Below are 11,342 nucleotides of genomic sequence, written 5' to 3' on the forward strand. Positions count from 1 at the left end.
GTTGCAACGAGATGACCGTCTCGGATAACATTTTTCAACATCGTCTTCGTCATCATGACGGCCGGGCGATACAAGGGGCGGATCATTTATTTCAATTGGGTTTACAGTTGGTGCATCTACTTCCGAGATTTCAATTTCGTTATTTGAATGATGGTCAGTTGGAGGATCAGGAGTGCTTGGGCATGGAGCGATATCGCGAAGTGAGACAGTCGCTTCCCGACCATTGGAATAACGTACATTCGCATACGTTGGATTAACACCAAGCAATTCGACTTCGTCCACCAATGGAGCGCTCTTATCAGTGCGAACAAAACGTTTGAGATATACTTTTCCAGGAACAGTCATCCACGAGGGAAGCGATTCTCCAGTGCATGACCGTCGCTGAAACTTAAAAAAGCGTTCATGTGGAATAGCATTTGTGGATGTGCAAATAAGCGATCGAATAGAATGCAGGGCGTTGTCTAATACAGTTTCCCAGCGCGATAACGGAACTTGACCAGTTTTTAGAGCTAATTGGACGGTTTTCCACAATGTGCCTACAGTTCGTTCAACTTGCCCATTTCCAGACGGATGGTAGATGCTTGATTTACTCGATGCAATTCGGCGTTGTGTCAGATACTGTTTGAACTGCGTCGAGGTAAATGCCGATCCATTGTCGGAGTGAATGAATCCTGGTGTTCCACACAATGAAAATAAACTATCAAGCGCTCGTATCACAGAAGTTGTTGTCATGTCCTTACAGGGAAAGGCAAAAGGGAAGCGTGAATATTCGTCGATCACTACCAACAGGTACTTATTATTCGTTGCTGACAGTACCGGGCCTTTGAAGTCTATACTTAGTCGTTCCATTGGCTGGGTTGCCTTGATTAATGTTCCACGATTTTGGCGAAAAAAATGCGGTTTAACTTCTGCACATATTTTACATGCTGAGACCATTTTCTTTACGTCGTTTGTCGAGAAGGGCAAATTTTTGGATCGAACGAAGTGTAGCATCCTAGTCACTCCTGGGTGGCAAAGGCTGTCGTGTATGTCATGAAGTGTGCTTGAACAAGACAATGATGAGCAAAATGCTCTGGTGAAAGTGTCCGGGCCAACATTTCTCTGGCCGGGGCGATATTTCATTTCGTAAGAAAAAGAACCCATTTCCACCCGCCATTGCTGAATTTTATTAGCTTTTATTTTGGAACGGCGACGGCTGTCCAGCATAAAGGCAACAGACCTTTGGTCAGTAATCAGTGTGAACGTTTTTCTGGCCAACAAATGCGACCATTTCCTGACGGCCTCAATTACGGCTGTAGCTTCTTTCTCGTACGCGGGATAGTTTAGCTCACTCCCTTGTAAGGTCCGCGACATGAATGCAACAGGGCGGCCACCTTGATTAAGTGTAGCAGACAAAGCAATATTAGAAGCGTCACACTCAACGACAAAAGGTAGACGTTCGTCTATTGATTTCAGACCTGTATTTTCCAGTTCCAGTTTCAGCTGCAAAAACGCTTTCATAGCTTCATTTGAAAGGGGAAATTGCTTTGTGTGGGCAAGAGGCCGAATTTTGTCCGCAAAACAGTGTATCCACTTCGCATAATACGCAAACATCCCAAGCACGCGTTTTAGTGAAGCAGCGCTATTTGGCGGCGGAAAATCTTGTAAGGGACGCATGCGCTCAGGGTCTGGTTTTATGACATCGTTTCCTACCACGTATCCAAGAATCTGAATACTCGATACCGAGGAAATAGTTTTGGTCTCATTTAGAGTAAACTTTCATTTTCGGATCGCCTCTAGAAAAGCTTGCACATTTTTATCATGCTGTTCTTGATCACGTCCCGCCACGGTAACATTATCCAAATATGGAAATACGTCCTTTAACTGCTCTTCTTTGATAAATTCTGATATTTTTCGTTGAAATGCAGCAACGCCATTTTTTACTCCAAAGGGAATGCGGGTAAATTCATAAAGTTTGCCACAGGCTTCAAACGCAGTATATTTACTTTCGGACTCGATTATTTTTATTTGATGATAAGCGCTGCGTAAATCAAACGTCGAGAACACCTTGTATCTTGCAAGTTCATTTACCATATCATCTATGCGCGGTAATGGATATGCGTCAAGTTCCGTGAAAATGTTAATCGTTTGGGAATAGTCTATGCACAGTCGTTTTTTATGACGGTTAGTATCGTCTTTAACTACAACTACCTGAGCTCGCCAAGGGGATTGGCTCGGTTGAATGATTCCGTCTTTAAGAAGTTGTTCGACGTTTTCGTTTATGAAGGCTTTGTCTTCTTGACTGAAGCGTCGGGATTTTGTAGCAATGGGCTTGACGTTTGGCGACAAGTTTGAAAATAAGGATGCTTTGCTGGTCTCCGCTGCAGTTACGGCACAACTTAACTTGTTTGAAACAACAAGGTCCGGCGATACTCCTTGGAACTCGAAAATTAACTGTTTGTGTTGGCTTTGGAAGTCTAATCCAAGAATGACGTCACTACAGAGATTTTCAAGGATATTTAGTCTAGTCATGTCATACTTGGTTTGATTTATTTTCAAGTTAGCCAAGCAAAATCCGGTAGACTTCATTTTTACATTGGAAGCAGCCATTTGAACTTGCTGGGATGAAGGATAAACGCTTAACTGTAAGTTCTTGCACACTGTTGAGTCGATGTAACTTTCGGAGCTGCCGGTGTCCATTAGAGCGGTGAGGCATTTTCCATTTAGTGTGATAGGCAAACATGCACTCTGTAAGCTTCCAGGACATGACGCGGAAACTGAGGACTGCAACGACGTCGTAGCCAGGGATGTTGAGCTACTAATTTGACTCTCTTGCGTATAACTCTTGGAGGAAGACACTTTAGAACGGCACACCTTAGCGAAATGGCCTAGTTTCCCACATGTGAAGCACTGAGCGTGCTTAGCTGGACATCGCCGTCGATCGTGATATTTTTGACCACAGAAGTAGCAAGACTTAGATTTTGATATGGCTGCAGACATTTTCCAATTTCCCAAAGCGCTGTCTTGGTTAGGTTCATCATGGACGAGAGTTAGTACAGCGAGGTCATCCACTCTTGGCGTATAGGCTGCAGAGTTTGCCTGTGCCGTGCTTAAAGAGTTTGCGATATTAAAGGCAGCCTCAAGAGTCAGTTCCGTGCTTTCCAATAATCGCTGGCGGATATGGTTTGCAGCCAACCCATTTATAAAAGCATCTCGAATGAGTTCCTCACGGTACCTCTCGGCAGTGACATCCCTTAGTTTGCAGTCTTTACTAAGCGAATGTAATGCTCTCTTAAAATCATGGAGAGACTCCGCTGGCTGTTGTCTCCTTGTAGCTAACAGATGTCTTGCAAATATCGAATTTGGGGTCTTTATGTACACTCCATTTAGTTTCGAGATTGCTGCTTCGTAGCTAGGAGAGTCTTCTACCATTTCATAGACATCTGGGTTAATATTGGCGAACAACACGCTGAGCTTGTCTTCTTCTGCAATCTGGCATTTTTGTAAGAATAGGTTGAAGATGTTCAACCAATGCTTCCAGACCTTTGTTGCATTTTGCGCGTTAGGCTCTGCATCAAACCTTGCCGGCTTCAATATGTCTTTCAGCGTGCTAGTTGCCATAGTAAGTTATAAGTTAGTTTAATTGAAATGAAACTATTCTTTACATTGTATTTGCTTTATTAAAGCTTAAACTAACTTATAACGAAAGTCTAGAAAACAAAACATGAATTAAACCTCCATTTAACAAAGATACATAAACTAAGAAAACAGACAACCTGACGGTAGGTTGACTACAAGGCTACTGCTTGTTGTAACGTACAGTACAGTTTGTTGTAACAATGCAACAAACGGCTAGCAGCTACAGGCAAGATCACGTTGCATGCCGTACAATCACTTTAGGTATACTACAGTCTCGAAGACACATCAGTGGTTAGGTCATTGTTTGAATCATGAAATTTCTTAACATGGGTTACGCTTCTTTTATACTTTGCGTCATCAGTTTCAACAATCACACAATTTCCATACTTCTCTGTGACAATAAACCGATCATTACGAAAGGTAGTGGAGAGTTTGTCACGGCCATGTTGCTTCAATAGTACAGTATCACCTTGTTTAATATCAGCTTGAACCGCACCACGTCTAAGATCAGCATATAACTTTCCCTTCATTTCTGAATCTCTGTCACGAACAGATTGAAAATCATGGTCATAAGAACAATCAATGCATGGTAACTTCGTACGCAATTTTCGTTTGAACAACAAGTGTTCTACACTTTCTTCCTCTTTTTGAAATAGAGATCTAAATACATGGCGTTCATACAGGACATTGTTTAACGGCGTAAAATAATTAGTTAGTGCTTGAACAGCAGCTTCATAGCTGGTCAATTCCCCTTCATTCCAGCACAATGCAGCAGCAGAGCTCGCTTTCTAGAAACATTCGTGACATTCTTTCCTTCAGCATACAACTCAAAAGCTCGTTTCCATCTGGTCCATCGCGTACTTGCTCCAGGACTTTGACAGTCAAATGGTTGCAAATCAAACGTATAGGTATCTCCATTCTTTTCTTAATATTATCCTACTATCCTCGTCGCCAGAATTGTTGTGTCTGCCTAGCCTGCTTTACACAACTTGATAGTTCAGATTTAACTTACTTGTCATAGCACTTGCATTTGCGTGGGGGAACAAAGAAAACAAACAGCGAGACACGAGTCATTTATATACTTGCACGTTACGGGTTTCCAATACAGATTATGTAAATAAACAGACACTACAATCACAACTGATCAAACATGATCAATCTGTTGAAGAAGGCCTAAGCCATTACAATTAAAACAACGCAATTCTCTTCGGACCGAGCCTCTTGAAAACCATTTGTTTGTTATTAGTCTTTATCGCATAACAGCCCTTCGATCGTCAGCTTCTCATCATAAGCAACTAAATACTGTTCAGCCAAGTTTGCCACAAGTTTGTCAGATAAATGGTGGGATAGTTCAACTTGCTAGATTGAATCTTTATCTTCGGACTGGGAAAGCTTCTTGCAGAGCTTAATCCTGGCAGTTTCGCATACTTGTAGAGGCTTTAGATCACTGACGCAGGCCTGGTAGATTGACAGAGTAAGGTTTCTGATTGCTGAAGTCTTGTTGCGGGGAATTATTCCATCCATTAGATGCCGCTGAATGAAGAGCAGACCTTAACGTGCGTTGCTCAAGTGCACACCCCGAGAGTCGAACCAGCGCGCTTGATCTAGAAGCTTCTTCGTTCCAGAAGTCACGCACTAACCAGAAACCAACTGAGCTATCGGGGCGGACAAATAGATGAAATCCTTGAACTGACGAATGGTTCCCCACTTCCAACAAGTCATCATCAGTCGTTATCTCCGCCTACGGCAGATTGCGCATCAACATGGCTTATTTGCTTCCAAGAGTGGCGATTTTGAGCCAACTCGCCCAGTCTCGTCAAGTTGAGTCCGGTTCATAATTGGATGTTGTCTTGCCATCGTTTTGGTTGTCTGCCACGTTTTCTTTTTCCTTCTACTTTGCCTTCTGTGCAAACTTTGCTGATTCCGAATTGTGATCTTTTAGTGTGGTCGAACAGTTTTGAAACTTTTGATTTTATTGTTGCTGCAATTGGATGTAGTTTTGTCATAGTTAGAAGATCTTCTATTTTCGTGTGATCAAGTAACCTTTTGTTGGTCATGCTTCTCATGATGTGATTTTGGAAGGTAGTGAGTTTTTTCATTGTTGATGATGTCCAATTTACGCATTCAAGACCGTTCTAGTTCCAACAAGTAAAGAAATCAAATTCCGAGCAGCAAACGTATTTGTCAATTTCAAAATAAATATACACTATTACTTGCAACAGCTACTTTACAGTACAATTGGCAATAACTTTCACTTTTACAATCTATTCAATATTGGCTAGAACACTACAATCGTGTTCAATATACTTTTTGTTACAACTTCTAATCCCCGTAATACACAATCTCAACAAAACTGGAATAATAATTGCAATCAAATCATGCAGCTATTTATAACAGGTTTGCTTAGACCAAAAGCTTCCAGAGACTAGGGTAATACTATATCACAAAAACTCATTCTTCTGGTCAATAAGCCAAAGAAGTTTCCAGAATGTCATGAACACAAATTTTTGTAGAAACAGATTTCACAATAAAAGATTGCAAAACTAAAGATTACTATCAGTCAGTAATCGTCGAAGCACCACAGCAGAATTACAAAATAAAATAGTTCACCTAATTTAGAACAAAAATGTAGCCTGCAACGGGACTACGCATATTGATTGTGACAAAAGGCCACCGATAGAGTAAAAAAGAGATTATCGTAGGCCACCCTAAACTATTTGTCTGTACCACTATGCAAAAATGTGCATTATATAGTGATATTTAAACAGAATTGGGCTGAAACAAATCGTTTTATCTACACTTGTGGCATAAGTTACAATCATGCAGCTGAAAGTCAAACGATTTCATCAGATTTTAATCTATTATGTACAAATTAAAATAGAAATCTTCTACCTTTATCTAGACCTCTGCTATGTTTGGCATATATATATTGTTTTTCGTTGTGATGGTCAGAAATAAAAACAAACTGAAATGAAAATTACATGGCAATAAAATGAAACCTTTATTTTATGAATACAGAAAACTACTAAAAGCTAAAATTACATTTGCAGGTTGGTGGAAGGTTATCCCAGGCATTGTAGCTGCAAGTTGTGAAAGCATTCCCAATTAAAGTATAATGTTCTTCACATACATATGAACAAACGGAATTGGCTTTGTTGAGGTTGCTACACGATACATCTCCAAACATTATCTGAGGGATGTCAGGGCAATCGCACTGGATCAGTGTATCTGTAACATAAACATACTGAAACGCCAGCCACTGCTATGATGTGAAAAGTGTTTTCCCTGTCAATACAGCTACTTTTCTGCAGCTGCTGCCCAATTGTTATTTTATGAGTGTCAAGATTCCTACTCAAATATGCTTCCAATAGAAAACAGTTTGGTTAAACAACATACATATCATTACATCAAAAAATATAGTTGATCTAATTGGAACAACCAGTCTACTGAAGAAACTTGCTTTCCCCAATGTTGGTGTGTGTACTTGAGTGTACCATATGTGCAGCATATCTATCTCAGACAACTAGAACATTGTTGAAATCTATAAGTATTTACCATCATGAATGTTGTACAATCTTTTCAAAAGTCTTCTACACTTCAGAAAAAGTTTTGAGAAATCGGAATAAACATAGTAATTGTTTATCTTTTTTTCTTCTTTTTTTAAAGTATTTTTCTCTTGAATAGCCTACTTGATATTGAAATTTGTCTAAATTTTTTGTTTTATTTTAAATTTCTCAAGGTGTTGGAACCACGCCCAATCCTTGTATTTTGTAAATCACTTTGGTTTAGAACAGGCTTTAAAATGTTTGCGTTTTTTCATCTTACTCTTTTTAGACTTCTGTTATGTTATGGCAAGTAGTATTTTTCGCTTTGACAATTAGAAGTAAAAAATAAAACTTAACATGAGCTTAATTAGAAATTACACACCTTTCATTGTATTTTGATTAACAAACTAACAAACGCCAGGTCTCATCTACTGAAGATAATTTGATTCAATTTTACAAAACGCATTCAAACTACACTTCATGTTAGTTTCGTATCACAAAAAAGTTACCAAAGCAAAAATGTTAACAATAAATTAGCCTAGCAATTAGAACAAAACAATCATTGTCAATTGTTAATGGCTATACTATTGTGTTTATTAATCATCATTAAGATTTCATAATGAATTTTATTAAATTGATTGTTTTCTTAAATTCCAAACAAACTTACAGTAATATTGCATTAATACAAGAACAAGAAAAATGTTGGTCATGGTCGATCAGTGTCAAGAGTCAGTATAGCCAACGAGAAATGAGCAAATCTTCAGATTGAACTGTTTCTATAGACAAACCTTAATTTTCTGAAAAATTAACATGATCACATTTTGAAAGATTCAAAGCAAAAAATAATACAAACTGAAACAATCTGTTTTCCAAATATGAAATACATACCATATTATGACTTTGAGATGGACGTGGTTTTACTGCCCCTGTAACTGGTGATTGACAAACAAGTTAATTAAGATAAACACACGGCTAAAACAAGACCGGACCGCAAGGCATCCCGCCTTGTTGCCAGGGAAGTATCTGCCCTGTGGCGAGTGGAAACACCACAAGAGGAAGCAATCTCTGGGGACTTTACCCCAGAGGAATTCGCCACCGCCCTCCGCCTAGTGAAACCACACAAGTCTCCAGGGCCGGATAAGATCTGCCCTGAGCTTGTGGTCCATGCTGGCCAATGGCCATGCCTTAAAGTCCTGGTTACGTAGATTCCTCTCTTCCTGCCTGCACCACCTCACAATCCCAAAAATCTGGAGAAGAGCTTTAGTAGTTGCGATCCCTAAGCCTCACAAGCCACCAGAGGACCCAAGGAGTTATCGTCCGATATCCCTCCTCTGTGTTCTTATCAAGATCCTTACGCTTATGCGGACGACCTGGCAATTCTCCACTCCACAAAGTCGTGGGAAAATCTAGAAGACACCTTGAGCCAGGACATGAAAACTCTCTCAGCCTATCTCCAGAACTGGCGACTGAAACTCAGCGAAACCAAAACTGTGGCAGCAGCTTTCAACCTCCATAATCGGGAAGCTGATCGTGAGCTACACGTCCAGAACAACGGAAAATCTCTGTCCTTCTGCCCCGAACCAAGATATCTTCGGGTGACACTGGACAGATCGCTCACATACCGCCACCATTTGGTGTCACTGCGCAAGAAACTCACATCCCGCGCTGCACTACTCAAACGCCTGACAGGGCTGACGCTTTGCATATGGCACTCATAGCAGCCTTAGCCCTTGTCTACTCTTCAGCAGAGTAGGCTACTGTGCACCTGTTTGGTGCTGCAGTGCTCACTGCCATAACATCGACACTGCCATAAACAGCGCCCTGCGCAGTGACCAGATGCCTGCGTCCCACACCAAGTCAATCTCCCCATTCTCGCTGGCATCCAACCCGCTGAGCTTCGTCGCGAAGAAACCACTCTGTCCCTCGGTCGACGGGCACTGGAGCCTAACCACCTTTTCCACCACAAGATCTCTGCTCTCCCAAACGACCACCCCCGTCGACTGAAATCAAGACACCCATTCATGCCAGCCGCTCAACTTCTTATCAACTAAACTGATGTACGTACAAGACATCTCTGCGGCTGTGCGGCTGCTTGGGCGGACCATAAATGGAGTTCTGAATGGAAGTCAACCGCCACCAGACTCTATTCGTTCATCCCCGACGCCGACACACGCCCCATCGGTTTAACACACCAAGACAGGCATGGGTGCGCCTCAACCGTCTCCGTACGGGCGTCGGGCTTTTCCGCTCAACCATGCACCAATGGGGAATGGCCTCTTCCTCCTCTTGTGAATGAGGTGCCGAGGAATAAACCGCAGACCACATCATCAATGACTGCTCCATCTTCAAGCCACCTAGTCATGGATGATGATCATCATGGATGATGAAACCAAAGACTGGCTGCTCTCTAGTAGCCTTCCAGTGTAGTCCGGGAACATTGTAAATCTGGGGTGGTAAAAGGATAGACCCTCGGCCCCAGACGCTCACACGACGACGGCTAAAACAAACCGTTTTATCTGTTACAGTATCCATATCTTTAAACTACTTTTTGTTCTTGTGAGGTATTCTGTATATGAAGTCGTAGTAACTAGATTGAATTAGAATTTGAACAATTTTGAAACTTGTGACAATGGAATGGTTGAATTTTTGCTCCTTGTAAATCCAATGCTACCATTTCACTGGACAACAAAAGCTGCAGTGCTAAGTTTGAACTTAGAACATTATTTCAAAAGCAACTCAGTGAAAACAAAAGAGTGTCTCAAGCACAACAACATCTGAGAAATTGGGTGCAGGTATTAAAAAATAATCATGAAAATTCCTGCTCTCAAAATATCCCAAGAAAACTAAGGCTTCCAAAATGAAACCAACCATGAAAAGAATTGCTGTATTATAATTATATAAAAGTCTGCAAGAAAATGGCCATAGCCAAACCCATAAATGTAGGGAGAAAAAAGTACATTGGACATTTCTTAAACAAAATAATGTCAATTTGTTTTAACAAGATAGCTTAAACAAAACTTCTAGACCTCAGGACATGTGACCAGCCTTGACAATACAGTAAAATTTACACAATTAAAATATTATATTATACAATTATCAACAGCAATTTAGCCTGCCGTCTGGGAACTGCATATTGATCGTAAGAAAATGTTATTCATTTTTGTTGGCTGCACGTTAATAGGCACAACCTGTGTTTAACACGATAATGTGTGTACTTCAATGAGGTCTGCCTTCAGCCACTGCATCTGCCACTTGCGAAAACTAATGATAAAAACTTATATGCACAATTAACATTGCTATCCATACTTCAGCTATTCATTAGATACTTGAGTAGTGAATTTATTTACAATCTTGATAGGCTTAGAACAGAAACTAAATAAAAAAACAGAATAAACAATAACTACTAACGATATCCATTATTAAATATAAATAGCCTACACATAATTCATAAATATCAATTAATAAAACTTTTTTTCAGTTTTTTTTTAAAAAAACATTTTTACAAGATTTACCTGAGCAAAGCAGCATTTAGACTAGTGATTCTGAAAGTCGCCCTATTGGGGCATAGATGGGCCTAAGATGCTATATAAAAGAAAAAAACCCAGAGGGGAAATAGCGCATTCTCGAATAGTTAGAAGGATCACAAAACTTATTTTGTTTATCTGCTAGTTCTTGCACCTTTTGCATTGCATTAATAAAATTTTATAACACCACTGGTTTAGACTTCACATGTTTTTCTTGCGTAAGTGATACAACAAATCGCACCGCTCAATCCATTGCACATGAGTGTACTGTACTGTTCACACTGCGTGTGTATAATATGCAGTCAGAAGTCAATATTTGAAAACAACCGGTCTGAATGGGAATTGCCTTAAAGCATCCTAGGTTACGTCAGACTAAGATCAGTCTAAAGTATTTTTGCAAACAAACAATAAAGTAGGTAGTTTCTTGTTAGGTGATGACAGAAAACTAACTTTCCATAGCAAAAATAAGTTATTGGGAAGATTTTTAGCTAAAGTCAGATATTTTCACTAAGTTTTATTGCATTCTTAAGCAAGAGGTGATGATTTTTAAAGTTTCCAATAAAGTTTTTAATAAACTTAACTTAGTTTTCATTCATCTAGGTAATTTAGTCTACATTACTTCATTTCTGTGACACGTGACATTGGTGTGAGAGAA

General features: G+C 40.1%; 2 protein-coding genes across 2 annotated transcripts in view; both read right to left on the reverse strand.

Annotated features, from left to right (window-relative positions):
- Positions 1 to 6,779, reverse strand: part of LOC145769011 (P-selectin-like) — a 28,314-nt gene extending 21,535 nt beyond the window's left edge. The window contains exon 1 of the mRNA XM_082580610.1: positions 6,661 to 6,779. The gene's annotated coding sequence lies outside the window, so the exon portion shown is untranslated. The remainder of the gene's footprint in view (positions 1 to 6,660) is intronic.
- On the reverse strand, positions 1,759 to 3,600 carry LOC145769012 (uncharacterized). Its single transcript, XM_082580611.1, has one exon. The coding sequence runs from the start codon at positions 3,598 to 3,600 to the stop codon at positions 1,759 to 1,761; it is 1,842 nt and encodes a 613-aa protein (XP_082436737.1).
- Positions 6,780 to 11,342: the final 4,563 nt, after the last annotated feature.

Source organism: Aplidium turbinatum, chromosome 4 (assembly GCF_918807975.1).
Source record: "Aplidium turbinatum chromosome 4, kaAplTurb1.1, whole genome shotgun sequence".
NCBI lineage: Eukaryota > Metazoa > Chordata > Ascidiacea > Aplousobranchia > Polyclinidae > Aplidium > Aplidium turbinatum.